Source organism: Platichthys flesus, chromosome 19 (assembly GCF_949316205.1).
Source record: "Platichthys flesus chromosome 19, fPlaFle2.1, whole genome shotgun sequence".
Taxonomy (NCBI): Eukaryota; Metazoa; Chordata; class Actinopteri; order Pleuronectiformes; family Pleuronectidae; genus Platichthys; species Platichthys flesus.
In genome coordinates, this window is record NC_084963.1 from 17,524,274 (window position 1) to 17,540,940 (window position 16,667).

Sequence of the window (16,667 nt, forward strand, 5' to 3'; positions counted from 1 at the left end):
AGCGTCAGTTGTGCAAACATCAGACAAAGTTCATGTCTGAAGGCTGTCGGTTACTTTGACAGTTTAATAGTTAATTTGCTTGCAGTGCATTTCAAGAAGGGCTAATATAAGCCGGGTGTCTTTGTGTAGTAGGCAGAATGGTATGGTTCAGATGCGGGACAGGCCCTATAGGTATCTCTGTCTATGCTTGGGGCTTTGTTGAGAGCTGTGTGCGGTGACTGAGGAGAGGCTAACTGCTGCTGGATTTTTAGTAAGTCCCTCCAAACTGAACAACTGCTATTTATTAAACTGCAGTTTCTTGTCCTCTGCTTCTACATGCCTTAAGTACAAACGATGCAAGGAGTAATTGATTTATAGGTTTCAGTTTACCAGCGTTTTCCCCACCCTCAGAGTCGGGCCCCTCAATAAATCTCATATGATGTGAGATGATTAATGGGGAAGGAAAACTTCAAGGCTTTTGTCCCATCTTTGCTTTATTGTGAAATATTGGATCAATTATTCACATTGGACTTCAAAATGTTATATAAACCATCGGTGAAGTTTAAAGGGGAAAGGTGTCTTTGATGGAAATGCAAAAAACACCAAATGATCAAATTTGAGAAGCTGACATCATTAAACATTCTTGAGCGGCTGTTGTCATGGCCGCTGTTATGATTCCTGTGAATCAGCTGCACATTTTTTCAACTTGCCTCAGCTCCATAACTGAAAAATCTGCATTCAACTGTCCAATCATGCTGATTATGTGTGTGTGGTTGGGTGTACATTTTTGTGCGTGTGTGTGTGTGTTGAACAAAGAATCTATCAACATACCCAGGGCTTGTCTTTGTCTCGGTGTGACTGAGAGTAGCCGTTTAACTGTCAGCGTTTCGTCATAATGCTGTGCCTATGAGAGGAAAGAATACTTTCCTACAGCGTCACAGAGGAGGAGGGGCCCCTCGCTGTCCAAACAGGATGCAGGTCGCACCTTATTGTGGCTGTGCATCAAACCAGATCTACACACCCTCCGACTACTTTCTATTAAGGCTGAACAGACAAATCAGCTTGCTCAACATTTCATGGGAAGCAATGGCTCTGCAGGTCTGACTGGACTGGAAAATAAACAATACTACTACTTAATCGTTCTGAACTTTCGTTGTCAGGACACAAGGTAACTTTAGTTTCTGTTGCCCCACGTTATCTGTCAGTCGCTGTCTAGACCAACCAGCTCTTTTTCTCTCTGCATCTCATCGACCAGCTGGAGGTGCCTTCCTGTTCAGCTGTGATGTGGTTCATCACATCTCCTCGCAGTTTTCTGAGCGTCCTCGCCATGACTGAGTGGCTCAAACACACGTGGCACAAGTTACAATTATGGTCGGACGCCGGTGTACAGATATTAATCCGCCTCCCTCACACAAGTCGTGAATGAAAATTATATTTGTCCGTTCCGGAAAGAAGCTAAGGTGCCAGAACATTTAGGAACTATATCGTCATGAGTCTCTCTTTGACATCTCTGGCGTGACTCTTTTATTTAATTGTATGCAAATATAATGTGTGAATAATGTTATGAAAATACACTTACTGGCAGATGCTAACCCACTCCGATCGGTTTGGTCTTGTGTACGTTTACTGCTGGGAAATCAGTTGCTATTTTTGCTGAAACGTTTGTGTTTTAGACGAGAGATCTGAATTCATCTACTTGGGCTTTAGGAGATTGTGAAGGGCAATTTCTTTATTTTAACAAAACTTACAACTTGTTAATCAGGATAGCGGCACTGATAGTGTCATCTGCATGTTAATAAAGAATCTTCTATTGGAGTAGCAGATGAAACTGCGTCAACTGTGACTGTTAATGTGAGTTCAGGACTACATGTATTAAATTGTCGCAGGGAGACTGTGGAAGAGTTCAGGCTGTAATCTCAGGAGAAAAGGGTCCAGTGGAGGGACATGGCGACATTAAAGGGAAATAGAATGAAGAAAACAGCTGGGGCCGCACCACCACACTCCCATAGGAGGTGAAGGAACATTCAGGTTGCTCCCAGTTCCAACTTCATTCACTCACGGTCCAGACGCATTTGTTCCCACAGTGAACTTCTCCCATCAGCCTTTTGTTGGCCGGCTTCACCGATGTGCTGCCTGTTCCCACATGCAGTTTATTTTATCTTTAGCCTTTTCCTTTCTGGTTATTTTGGTCACTATTACAGCTGATGTGATCAAAGATAGGTTGTTAATAATTTAGAGGACTGATCTTAACTTAAACTGTTTTTCCTTTTTTTTTATTCAGACCAACTTCAGCAACATATCATTTGGGAAATATGCTTTCTTGCTGACAGTAAGAAGTAAATTGAAGCTGGAACCATTAGATAGTTAGCTTAGCTTAGCATTAACACTCGCTGTTACACTTTGACCTTTCTATGGATTAAACAAATGGGTGTAATGTGATAACCTTTGAGTTTTAGAGGTAATAGTCAAGGGATTTAGCTTTATATAGAGATAGAACAGCCCTTTATTCTTAGCTATCTGGCCAGTAGTTGTAGCTTTATAGTAGCTGATTTTCCAACTGTAATTCCAAATGTGGATTTACAATTAACAATCAATATGCTCATCTATCTATAATAAATCATTATAACATTTTGGCTGAATTATTGAGTGAAATGAAATAGATGTAATCTGTTAAATAGTGAGCTTTATAGGTGCTGATTGGTGGATTGCTCTATCATCCTCGAATAGCTGTTTACCGCTGTTTCCAGTTGTTATGCTAAGCTAAGCTTACTACCTCTACAGTTTCATATTAAATGTACAACCACATGAGCGGTGTCGTTCCCATCCCTGGTCTGTGGGAAAACCTCTAACTATTCCTTTGACGAAGATGCTGAATATTCACCGACACAGCTCGCATCTTGAAAATGGTTTAATAACCTACAGCAGAGCAAATATGTAAGCAAACACTTAAAAGCTTTTATTTTATTTGTATTTGTCATTATGGGATTCCTGGGCTCATTAGCTGCAGTGGTGCAGCTCAGTCAGGATGTCTGTGGAGACTCTCTGTGGTGTATATCAGGAGTGGGAATAAATGCATTTGGAGAGGAGAGGCACTGGCTGGCCTGCTGATGGTCCTCAGAGGCTAAACAAATGACTTTCACTGAGCACGTCGGCAACAGGCAGCACTCAAACAAATGCTCTTAAATGGGAGGGAAGACGAGGAGGGGAAGGTCCTCTTCGGTCCCTTTAGAAACTTGTTGGCAAACCTCCGTTGGCCGTTATTATTCTCAGCAAAGGCACAATGACGTAAAAACATTGTGAGATTGCACATGTTCCTCTGTCTATGTTCCTCCACGGCCGAGGCGGTTTGATCAGGGAGCCGTGTGTAAAGGCTTGTCGTTAGATTCCTCATTTATTTTAAACTCTGGAGCTCGATTTGAAATCAAATTGTGTCCTTTATCGACACGCACTGTACGCTGTGCATAGATGATTGTACCCTGCAATTCTGTGATGGAGGAAGAGCTCTGAATGTTAACCTAAGGAAAAGTACAACAATGAAAAATACCTACATTTAAAATGTAAGGATTATCAGCAAAATGGCCTTGGAGCATTAGAAGTAAAAAAACTTGTTTATGCTGATGCATCATCGACATGTAATTTTACAGTTTATTACAGTTAAGTGCGGTGCTATAGGCTGGGACCCAACTCCACAGGAAACCTGGGGCTACAACTGAAGATGTGTCACACTTATGCAAAGCGAAATAATTAAGTGCTTCAAACTCTATCCTAAATTATTTTCACTGTGTATTAAACAGTTGGTTATTGAAAAGCATATCCCTCAGCCCAATTTGATAATTTCTTCTTACGTATTTATCAACCTTCTGTCCAAAATGTAGACTTATTGAATGGACAGCACTTCAAAAAAGTTAAGAGGACTGATGAAGTTAAGTGATGAATCTGTACCCTCTAAAGAAGTGAATCAGCCTTTCATGACGGAGGAAGTACAGAACAGCCACATCAGGTCACTGGGACTTTGTAATAGTTTGGCATCAAATGAACTGTTGTCTTCGTCTTGCGAAAAAAACGTTGGTTGAACGTAGGAGACAGTCAGATTCTAGTATTTGTACATTCCTCTGCTATGTCAGTCTTGTAATGAATTCTACTAATTGATAAATAAATCCTCATGCTTATGCTAACCTCTGACTTCTTAAATGTCCCATTGTAAAGCTTTTTATAAACATCTTCCCTGGCACTTTCTAGACTCTTTCAGTTTAAAGTACTTGTAACTTCATCTCTACCAACATTAAACAATCCATATTAAATTAATTAAACAATTATATTATTGCATATCACATTAACATAGGCATGCAGTAATTGTTATTTGGATACAAAGTTAATTGGCAGTCATTTTGATAATCAAATTGGCCTTACATTTTCCTCTAGGGCAAAAACAAACCAAAACATTTCCAGTTCCTGCTTATTTAGTACTGGACATCTTTGGGGTTTGGACTGTTGGTCCAACAAAACAAGATGTTTAAAAACTTTCTTTAGAGCATTTCACAGACCAACCAATGTATCAATTAACCAAGACACATTTTTAATAATGGAATAAGACTTTCCTGCTAACACTAACTCGGCAATGTAAAACGCAAATGCCTCATATGACACCTGCCTTAATAGTGCTCGCATTAAATAAGTTGCAAGCAGCGGCGGGTGCAGGACCTCTGAGTGCTTTGATAGTTGTTTTTGTAATCGATTCATGTGCTGCTGCAGCTGTCTGCTCTGATTGAAACCACTGAGAGGTTTCTACTGGAGTGCTCGCTCTTAAAAGCCCAGTCTCACTCTGCCTCTCTCTCCTCTCACTGGCAGATTGAGTCATTCTCATAGAAGTGCAGGGACCTGTTTCGTCCCGGTGCTGACTACAGGCCAGACAGGCCTGCACTGGAGCCTGAATGGCAGCAATTAAAAGATGCTGTAAAACAGCGGCTTCGCCAGTGCTGAAGAAGTTGTTTTCTTGTCTGAGTGACGAGGCCGTTCACAATTTCTCATGCGTTGTAAAGGCAGCCCCTTGTTTTCTCTGACAGAGCTGAGGAATTTCTATTCACTTGGTCAGAGAGGACTCCTTCCTCCTTGTAGTATTTCATTGCAGATTGTTATTTCTAGAGTTTGGTTTCAAAAGCAGGGGAGTGGGTTGGAAGAAGAAGCAGTCGAATGCTTGTAAAATGAAAGAAGCTGCAGTTTGGAAGTGCTTTGAAATCTGCATTTAAAAAGAAATCAAATAAAACCAGTTGCAAGACATTAAAAAGAAGAAATGGGCAAGAGGGAACACACTGAAAGATAAAAACACAACAAGTATTCTTCTTTGATAATAAGTTTACAGAATAAATAGAGTTCCTCGATTAGCATGGTCATACTGTAAGGAGCTTAAGGGACACAGATTGACCCAGTTAAGTCAAATCCTCGTTGACCTCATTCTGTGCATGCGTGGAGGTGCATCCTCAAGCTCACAGGACATCCCCCCTCCCCCTTGACACATTACCACATGAGCGCTGCCTCTCAAACCCATCTGACCCGTCGCTAAGCCCTGTAGCCCCCCTTAGTTTGTACAGTGATAACAGTGGTAGGTTTGCAACGCAGAATCTGCTGCCATGTTTGAACATGATTCAGACAGATCGGCGAACACCACAGAAACCCTGTTTTACATAATTGGTATCAGGTCAAATTGTGATAGATGATTCAATCAATGGCCAGAAATATGTTTCGGTCAAGTCCGTTTTGTCTCTTTTGATGCCCGAATCACATGAATGAGTAGCAGTAAATACTCCAACCTAAAGTTGTATTTAAATGCACTGGGAGGCTCATCTGAAACCAGTCATTAAGGACAGATGGTAATCAGTGCACAGTGACTATTGATTGGTTGTTTACTTCACCTTCCTACAGCCCCAGAGGTGCCCCTGCATCTCCACGGGTGAGAGATTAGGTTCCCCATTGTCATCAGAAGCACACACACACACACACACACACACACACACACACACACACACACACACACACACACCTTGGTTGAGAGGCTCTCACTTCCGCCTGAGTGGCCGGCTTTGGAGGCCGAGCTGACTGAATGGCTGACTGGTCTATGCCTGTGTGTAATGTAGAGTGGAGGAGGAGGATGGGGCCTGTCTGCCTTTTGTGTGTGCTAGTCCTGTTAAAGAAGGCTATGGCCACATAGCAGAGAATGACGCCCTGAAGCCACAGAATTCAGTGAGCAATGTTGCACACAGCCTCTGGCATGAAGGTCTCCTCAGGCTGATCTCTGTAGGGAGCTGGGCCACTGCTCTTTCACAGGCTAACGTCCCGGCTTTGTTTTCAGCCACAAAAAAACCCCATCCCCTCATCCTCCCCTCTGAATCCTATGGAGCCGGCTTATGTCACCTACCTCTGGCTTAACTTGAGTGAAGTGTTAAACCTTGTTTTCCAGTGTTTCCAGAGTGGTTAATCAGGCCATCTGCACGTCTCATAAAGTCTGGAAAAGACTTTAATGTTCTTTCCTCCACAAAACCAAAAAGGCCAACGATGGTGTTGAAGGACTTAAACTCACTTCAAAAAGTCCTGAATATTTTCCCTGTCCTTCAGCAGGCAGTCATTTTAGCTATACAAATGCTTTTGTAACCGATAGCAGGTTGCCACATAATATATACCTATAGACTAATCCTCAGTGGATTCATTGATAATTGTTTAAATTATAATGTGATAATGTTTAAAATAAAAATACTGAGTGACTAACATCTAACGTTCTCGTTATGCATAGTTAATGGCTGAATAAGGGTTAATTCTATGGGTCCAATAGAATAATGTATATGTTAGGATTATAATTATTGATGCAAATGTTTGTCAGACTGCTTAAAGTGGAGCAACTTTTGAGTGGACAGCTCAAACTCCAATAAAACTTGATAATTAATTTGCGATATATATTTTCTATAGATTGTCCAAATTTGAAAAGTAAGCAGTTTTGTAAACTTCAGAATAAATGAAAAAAGTGCAGTATTCTCTCTAAATTCAGTGGAGTAAAGTAGTTTCACAAAATATCTCGCAGGAGTAGTAAACTGTTACTTTGAGATGATGCTGCGTTGGGAGGGAAGGAGTTAAGTTTGGTTGCTATGCGGTGCACAGAGAGCTGTATTATGCAAGCTGTGAAGCGCAGACACACAGAGAGGAAGTGCATTACAGAATGCTGAGCTCAGGGCTTTGGCCCGCCGCCAAGCATACACTCCTGCATGTGCACACGCACTCACACTCAGCTGAGGGCATACCGATTTTTCCAGCCTCCTCCTCCTCCTGGAGTCACCCTCTCTCTTTCTGTTACGTCAGTAGTTCAGCTGTGGGCCAGGCATGACTGGGGCAGGGCTGTGAAGCAGAGAGTGCCATGCATTTCTTTGTGTGTGTGTGTGTGTGTTTTTGTGTATTTAAAAAGACAGGATGTGGACTGGTGGTTGAGTGGAGCGTGTTTCAGTGTGTTACTGTGCCGTGTCTGCTGAACTGAAACCCAAGTTTTCTCTGTTTGTAACGTGTTCCTCTCTCAGATTTGGTGGAGTTGTTGTTCCGTTTCTTTTGTATTTGCTCAGTTTGAGGGTGTCACTGAGCCCCACCACATTTGCAGAAAAAGAAAAAACCCTACTCTGTTTACAATCTTCTTCCACCCACCAAGGGTGATATACATCAGTTTTGTGGTGTGTGTCACATGTGTGAGAACATCTGCGCAATGTGGAAATCAAATCTCCCAGATAATGTTCCGCGATGAAGTTGCTGCTTGTGTTTGGTGCACATGTTGGTTTTTCTACATCGTCAGACTTTCCTCACACGATAAACTGTACAGCCAGTGGTCAGTTTATAATATAATAATGGGTTTGTGTTCAAGAGGAGTTGAGTTTGAGGCTGCAGGTACTGTTACTGTTCACTTGCAATATACTGACAGGCGTTTCTCTTATTTGGTTCAATGAGGACAGATGGAACAGAACGGCCCCTCCTGTATAACGCATCAGCAACATAATCAAGATCCTGCCGAAATCAGAAAAACATGAGGCAAATCAAACTGTACATCCTGCTCCTGGAAGTCATAACTGAAAGGACAAACGTTCTCACGGTGTGTTGACTTGTGAGACAAACTGAGTTGGGGACTGTATGTCAACCTGCTTTTGTTAAACCTTCTAGGGGGTGATTACTGATTCTTTGAATCAGTAACTTGGATTTGTAGGAACCGAGTCCTGGAAAATAAAACGGCACAAACACTTGCCCTGTTAAATGTACGTAAACCGATGATAAACTATCACTGATAGTACTTTTGCAGGATATTTACTCAAGTGCTACACTAAATACCAATCTGATGTATTTATACATTCCTAGTATTTCTACTTCCTTCTACTGCAAACTCATGTTCCACAACATCCCTTTCAGCTGCGGATACTTAACAAATTCATGTTTTATAGTAGAATATATAGTAGCACTTAATAGTTTTGAATACTGTCAGTACATTTTTCTCATCAGAGTCCGTCTTCCACCACTGTTTTGAACTCCATTTATTTGTGATGGGTTATTAGTTAAAACAGAAAATGAGGGTACACTTGCCCCTGGGTTTATTTTCATGTCAGAAACCCCAAACACAGACGCTTCAAAAAATGCAAGTTCAAGACACACCCACATTCACATCTGTTTCTCAGACACACACACACACACGGACCTACAGGTTTTTAACTTGTGAGAGGGCAGTATGTTCTCTGTATAATGCAGTGAAATGATCCCGTCAGTCCTGGGAGCGGGAGGAGGTGTTCGGGGTAAGGTAAGCACCGGAGGTGTTGTGGAAGGGAAATGAACAGGAAATGAGAATATTTGGGTCCCTGCCCTCTCCTGGCTTCTGTCTCGCTTTAACAGTTTTCTCCCTGCCAGCTCTCTCCTGACTGGATGAATGTCAGGTTGAACCACACTGGTACTGATCATCTGGGTTCTTATTTCATTGAGAGTAGAAATTTGCACAAAAGACGAAGACAAAGACGACAGTTGCTTTTGTCAGATAAAGGGACCAATGTAGATTTCATTATGTGTTACTTTTTAATTTGAATACTGTAACTGCATGTAGGTAGTCACTGACTGAAGAGAAATAACCAGTTTCTCGACACCTTCAATAAACAGTTAACCGCTCTTCAGCCCTTTTGATTACAGTCATTACCCTGGTCTGCGCTGAAAGGCAATTCTTTGAATTTTTCAAGCACATAGTCAGAGTGAATGAAAGAGATACTGCACCCAAGTTCTAGAGGCACAAACATGGTACAAATTTTAGGATACTTTTTTGTGTTTATTATTTTGGCATAAACAAGGGAACATAAGGCCACAAGTCTGAACCAAGTCTGTGTTGACAGCTGTTGCTGTGATACATGGAAATCCTTAAATACTTTGCACAGAAAGAAACTGAAGGGTCGGAGTTTTCAAACCATGTCCAATTTCTCAAAGTTCCGAGAAGATTGAATCTGATGCAGACCAAACTAAAGTATTGCTTCAAGGACAAGTTGTAAGATTAACACTGATTCTTTTCTCTGTTTCTGTGCAGGGTTTCACCTCAGCGGCACAGTAAGGGAGCCTGCCACGACCTCAGAGCCCGAGCTGGTCTGCAACGTGAGCGTCAGCTTCGACCGTTGCAAAATCACAGCAGTAACATGCAGCTGTGGCAACAAGGACATCTTCTACTGCGCCCACGTCGTGGCCCTCTCGCTGTATCGAGTACGAAAGCCAGAGCAGGTCAAACTGCGCCTGCCCATCTCAGAGACGCTTTTCCAAATGAACAGAGATCAGCTGCAGAAGTTTGTTCAGTACCTGATCACAGTGCATCATACGGAGGTGCTGCCGACGGCACAGAAGTTGGCAGATGAAATACTGTCGCAGAACTCAGAGATCAACCAGGTTCACGGTGAGTGGAGGTTTTGTACTAATGGCTGTTTTTTTTGGGTGATTTTAGAGAAATAATAGGCTTCGCTAGCGCTTTAATATGCAAGAGCACCACAAGCACAACAACTCTCAGCAGCAAATGCAGGTACCTGTGTTAGATTTCCTCCGTCGCACACCAGTGGTAGTCCAGCTGCAGGCTGCTGTCCTGAGAGAGAACTCAGGGAAAACAAGCTGGTTAGGACACACAAACGTACACGCACACAAACGTGTCTCTATTTGTTAGGACACTCATTCACGCAATGCATTCCCTAGCCCCCCATCCTTACCTTAACCGTCACAACTGAATGTCTAACCTTAATCTAACCCTTACCTTAAAAGCAAGTTAACCCTGAAACAGCACATTGAAAAAGTGAGGACCATGTAGCACCTCATGTTTTTTATGAGGCACTTAGTTTTACAGTCCCTGAAATATTCCTCTTTCATGTTTATTTACATGTGCACATCTTTCTGTCAGCAACGTAAATGATTTAATCTGAAAATATGCAGCTGCTTAATTACACAGATGCAACTGTAAAGTCTGTCTGAAGATGTTTAGCTTTGCAGCCTCCTGGTTTCTGTGTATCCCGCCTTAGGTTGCAGTTTGGCGGTTTTCAATTCACTGCTTTCATGTTGACTGGAAAATATCAGAAGCTGTTTTATCTCATGGATTTAATCCTCCACAGTGACACATATTAGATTTATGAAATGTACAGTACTATGTATATGTATATGTATTCTTCACTAATGGAAGCCAGTCATTGCTGCAGAGTTCATAGTGTTGAGGGTTTAAAGCTTAACCAGCACTGCATCAAAGCATTAATGCAAACACTGAACTACATCACATACTGATGCAGACGTAATCATGTCCAGACTTTCCCAACAACAGACACTTTTCTAGTTACTTGTACTTGAGTATCTACATCTGCTTCTTTATATTTCTCCTCCACTGCATTTACCACATAAGCTTAGTAACTTTGGAGACTATTAATAACACAGAATATCATTTATGATTATATTCTGTGCTATTACACAACATATATTCTGTGTTATTACAAAAAAAGATCACAAATATAATCAGGGTGAGGTTCAAGATCCAGGTTCTTTTCTGTAGAAAATGCTGTTTGACAACCTGTTAACATTCTGTGCATGGCTGCTTTGTACTGAACTCAGGTATCGGCCATTTCACTTGTAGAAAAGGAAAGGTTTGCTCTCCGGCTGCTGAATGATAATTATTGGTTAAACTCGTTGATCGCCACAGAAACATTGACATGAGGGATATCTTCTAGTCAATAAAGTAAAATAATAAATATGTGACTTTTACTTTCTAATCGATTTAAGTATGAATCAGTATTAACACATAAGCAATTTTACATAAAAATGTATATGTGCATCATATTCATAATTAGGTGTAACTCATTAGACTAAAAGCAAACCTGCTCACTTAATACTAACGAAGTAAACTGTCACCCTATTCTTAACTCTGTGGTTTTGATGATAATCAACATTGCCTCCTTTTCTGAGCCCTTCTCCCATCACTGAATGTAGGAAACTAATCGATGAAAATCAGGGTCATTTGATTGTGATGTTGTTTTGCCGCCGCAATAATTTGCCGACCGATTTCCGTCACTTGCTGCAGGAGCACCAGATCCGACGGCAGGGGCCAGTGTGGACGATGAGAACTGCTGGCATCTGGACGAGGAGCAGGTTCAGGAGCAGGTGAAGCTCTTTCTCTCCCAGGGCGGGTACCATGGCTCGGGAAAGCAGCTCAACTTACTGTTCAGCAAGGTAACGATTCCCAGAGCGGATAACTGGCTCGGTCCTCAGCCCAGCAAGCATCACATACACCTCTGTGGCAGGCGACCTTTACCCACAATGTCTCCCCCCCCCTGTCTGTGTAGGTGAGAGAGATGCTGAAGATGAGGGACTCCAATGGCGCCCGCATGTTAACGCTGATCACAGAGCAGTTCATGGGCGACCCCAGACTGGTGCTGTGGAGGCAACAGGGGACCACCATGACTGACAAGTACAGGCAGCTGTGGGATGAACTAGGTATGGTGTGAAAGCAAGCAAGCACACACACACACACACACACACACACACACACTATAGAAATACCCAATAGTATAAAAAGTATATACTGATATTTCCCTCCCTTTTTAAAAGAAACCAGAAATATAAAAATTTCCCCTCAAATATGATTAAATTAGAGAACAATCAATATTTCTTCAAACAATTGCAATGTAGGATGAAAAGAGCTATAGAAATATCTTTGCACTTGGCAAAAAAAATATCACAAACATAATCAGGGTGAGGTTCAAGATCAAGGTTCTTTTCTGTAGAAAATGCTGTTTGACAACCTGTTAACATTCTGTGCGTGGCTGCTTTGTACTGGAATCAGGTATGGCCATATCACTTGTAGAATAGGAACGATTCGATCTCTGGCTGCTAAACACTGCCACGACAAAATATTCCAAACATTTAAAGTTACAAGCCAAAAAACCCCTGTATAAATCTTTATTGGTGTATTGTAGATGTAAATGATTTTTATATGAAAATGTACTAGTAACCGGAGTGTACGCTCGTCTGCAGGCTGCCATTCACATCTATATTCATAATATAACAATGCTCAATGAATCTTGAAATTCCATCCCCCGACCAAGCCTCTCTGTGTTTTTCATTTTTATTTTCCCAGTAAATCCCCCCCCCCCCCACCCCCCCCATTAGTTGCTTTGCATTTCGTCACTCTCGAGTCTCTTCTGTTATTCCCTCCTCGTCGTTGTCCTTGGTGCAGCCTTAACAAAGAGACAGAGGATATAGCCTCTCTTCTCCTGTCCCCTCCCCCCGTTTCTCATTCTCCTTCCCCCATTCGCTTCCTCCCCACCTCTCCTCCGTATCTTCCCTAACCCCCCCTCTCATTCACTTCACCTCTTTTTTTCTTTTCTTCTCCCGTTTCATTTTGTCATCTGTCATCCTTTATTTATCCCTCAACATTGTACCTTTATCCGCCCGTCTGTACCCAGAGTCCTAGTGTTCTCAGCCGGCAGTGCAGGTAGTCGCAGCAACAATTAGATCGACTAATGGAGAAAATACCAGCAGATTTATCAAGATTTTAAAAACGATCATTAGCTGTAGATCAGCGCTGCGTTATTCAACTCCACATCTGGTGAACAGAAAGTTGAGTTGAGATTTTATGAAAATACAGATGTTTGTGAAAAGTTTTCAGAAGCATCTGATCAGTCGATGTCATCTCACTGCTCTGGAGTGGTTTAGAGAATTATGACAAATGGTTTATTTCGGTTTCTATCAAATGTATTTGCTCCTTTTTTTAGTTATTTGCTAGTATTACACGTAAGAAATGATGAACCAAAAGTTGGGAGAAATGTCCTGTATATTGTACTAACAGAAATTGTAGTGTGATATGAGAATGGTATAATGGTTTGCACAGAACAAATACGGCCAAAGAGTCTCACATATGGAACCATGTTCTGAGGCAGGATAACAGCAGAGTGTGTGTGTGTGTTTCCGTGCAGGGGCTCTGTGGATGTGCATTGTGTTGAACCCCCACTGTAAACCCGAGCAGAAGGGATTCTGGCTTCGACAGCTTCGCAGGTGGAACAGTGTGGACGTCTGTCCCTTGGAGGATGGTAACCATGGCAGCGAGCTGACCAATCTGACCAACGCTCTGCCCCAGGGCCTTCTCGGCAACCCAGGTGAGATGGCACCTGGCTGAGGCAGAGATTTCTCTTTTCTTTCATTTATTGTTTTCCCCGAAATCCTCTCCCACATCTCTTCTTTTCTCATCCGTACATTTCAGTCTGTGCCTCCTCTTCTGTTCAGCCGTTGTATTAACACTGTTGAGTCTTCTCTCTTCCCCCTCCCCCCTCTCTTTTAATCAAGTCTCGTTCTATCAATCTTGTGCCTAGGAGTTGTATTACCTTTGTACCGAGCTAATAGAATGACCCTAATAATACAGTTTTTCTGGCCTGAATTCCTGCGTGTGATTGCACTGAAAAAATCCAGACACTTTTTTTTATTAGTTAATCATGAAGATGTTCGGAGGCAGATGGTGTTACTACTGCTGCCCTTCTGTCTGTAACCGCCCTGCTTTTGTGATGTTATTAACATTTTCAATTCTGCTACAGCAGCACTTTTCAAGTCAGTATCATGCTGAGCCTTACTCGTGTCAAGATGTTTGCCTTGTATTTTGGTCATTATCACCCTCTTATTTGTTAAAGCTTATGTTTTGAATGGATAATGATAAATATGGGAGTTATTTTTTGCATTTTGATCAAATTAGCACCATTTATTTTGCCCAATGACGCCCATTTGCAGTGTAGGAGTGGATGTAAACAACCATCACTGGATGACTGTGGTAGTAAAGAAAAATTCTCAGAGAAGGTCTATGATTACTAACGATGGTTATTGGATGTTAATTCACGACTGACACGGAAGATAATGATGTCATCAGAAGGTGTGAGTTACACCGACTCTAAAAATATGTGAAACATGTCCGACTTGATTGATTTATGACTCAGAGGAGGAGCAGGATTATAGATACTAATTGCAGGAAACGACCGTAAATGGTTCTTCAAGTACCCTAATTGCCTCTATGAGCTGTTTGTCATAGACACTGCAGCCTGATGGTGTTGCTACTCCAGGAAAATAAGCAGCTAAACTGCTTTTGTACTGTGTGCCACCTACCCAACACCCCCCAACACACAGCCTGAACATCTCAGTGCCACCACATGGGATTAAAAACTGACCTTGTTGCTTGACTGACCCTCAGACTCACTGACTCGGCCTCACCGGACCGTGTTCACGCGGGCGATTGAGGCCTGCGACCTGCACTGGCAGGACCCCCACCTGCAGCACATCATCACGGAGGACCACTACACCAACTACTGTTACCATGACAACATTGACAGCTCTCTCTTCGACGCCCGAGGGTGGCCCCTGTGGCACGGTGAGAGAGCGGGTTCGAGGTCAGACAAGTTGAATCAATAAAAACCGAAAATGCCTCGAAACATCTTTTCTTCTCCTTCCATCCCCGCAGAGCACGTACCCACTGCCTGCGCCCGAGTCGACGCCCTGAGGTCACATGGTTACCCCAAGGAAGCACTCCGACTGGCCATCGCCATAGTCAACACACTGAGGAGGCAACAGCAGAAACAGCTGGAGTTCTTCCGCACTCATAAAAAAGGTCAGTTTATTCACCCACAAGCTTTGTTTAACCTTGAATGAAAAGAGAGAGGAATCCATCCTTTGTTTCCTTCGTTTTATTTTCCCCATTCAAGCTTTTATCGGACTGCATGTTTACTGCTGTACATGTTGTTAAGCTCTAATTTCCATTTCCCACAAAAATACATAGAACTAACTGCAGAACTCATCAGTGAGACTCTGATCTCTGATGATACCAGCAACCACACTTTACACAAATGCTTATTATTACACAATTAACTTACCCATATTCATGATTTCATATTTAACATGTCCTTTTAGAGATGTGAGAAAGCTTCTGACAATCATAATACAATCAAACTATCAGAGACACTTTTGCCTGCAATAAAAAGTAAAGTTTTAGCTTGAAATGTCTTTTAATATGCTTAAAGCTACAGGACTATTAACAGTAATCAAATACATTAAGAGAATCCACAAACTGGTTCATTTCACCCACAGTTTCTTTACAAGACACAAATATGCTGTATTCTTAAATATTCTGATTCATAAAACTGTAATTGATCGTTTGTGTATTATTTTCTGTATCTTTAGCTTTAAAAATTCCCCAGACACATTTGACGACACATACAAATATATGTCTGAAAAATATCAGGGACCTCATTACAAATCCATTCCTTGTCCAGAATCTATGAATAATGCAAACTAGCTTTCACCTCAGACGTGTAACAGCTGGACACAAGATGACGAGTCTCTTCTCAGTGTTGCAGTATGAGAACTGCCGGTTTCAAGTTTCTACATCTCTTTAGTGCAAGTTGCATATTGGACCATGGGTTGGCCTCAAGATTAGTGATGATATCAGAAGATATTTCTGCAGCTTCCTTGTCTTTGGAAGACGAGCTGAGGAACATTTCCCTTCTACTCATGAATGTGAAAACAATAAAATAACAAGTAAAGCGCCTTAATGAGCCGAGGTTCTGGCTTTGAATGAAAGTCTTTTCTTTGGCTTTGTCTCCTTACTCATGCTCTGTGTGTTTGTGTTTCGCTGCAGAGCTGCTTCATAAAGGCATGACATCAGTTACCAACCTGGAGGGCTGGGTGGGCCACCCTCTGGACCCCATCGGCACACTGTTCAGCACACTGATGGAGACGAGGCAGGGCAGCGAAGAGAGAGTCCTGTTCGACTTCTCAGGTACACATACACACACTCACACCTACACACCTATATACACACACACATACACACAAGAAAATGAAGGAAAAAGTACTAACATCCTTTATTCATATATGGCAAGGAATTACATTTATAAAGCATATTTCATACGTAGAGGCAATTCAAAGTGCTTTACATAATGCAGAGAAACCATCAACAAATACGTAAAAGAATAGAAGCCTTTTTTTTGAAGAAAATGAAAATGTTAAAATTAATAGAAATGGAGGGTAGGATGGGATTCAGTCAAAGGCCGTACAGAACATGAATCCCTGTGTGAAGTAAAGTAAAGTAAAAGTATGTCAGCTGGTACATAATGTATTCAAGTAAAGCATTGACAGAAAAATTTCTAATG

The 16,667-nt window shown here is 41.9% G+C and overlaps 1 protein-coding gene across 1 annotated transcript in view; it reads left to right on the top strand.

Annotated features, from left to right (window-relative positions):
- Positions 1-16,667, top strand: part of zswim6 (zinc finger, SWIM-type containing 6) — a 42,636-nt gene that overhangs the window by 13,557 nt on the left and 12,412 nt on the right. The window contains exons 2-8 of the mRNA XM_062413150.1: positions 9,554-9,910; positions 11,564-11,712; positions 11,826-11,976; positions 13,458-13,637; positions 14,714-14,890; positions 14,981-15,127; positions 16,154-16,294. Coding sequence (XP_062269134.1) covers positions 9,554-9,910; positions 11,564-11,712; positions 11,826-11,976; positions 13,458-13,637; positions 14,714-14,890; positions 14,981-15,127; positions 16,154-16,294 — 1,302 coding nt within the window. The remainder of the gene's footprint in view (positions 1-9,553; positions 9,911-11,563; positions 11,713-11,825; positions 11,977-13,457; positions 13,638-14,713; positions 14,891-14,980; positions 15,128-16,153; positions 16,295-16,667) is intronic.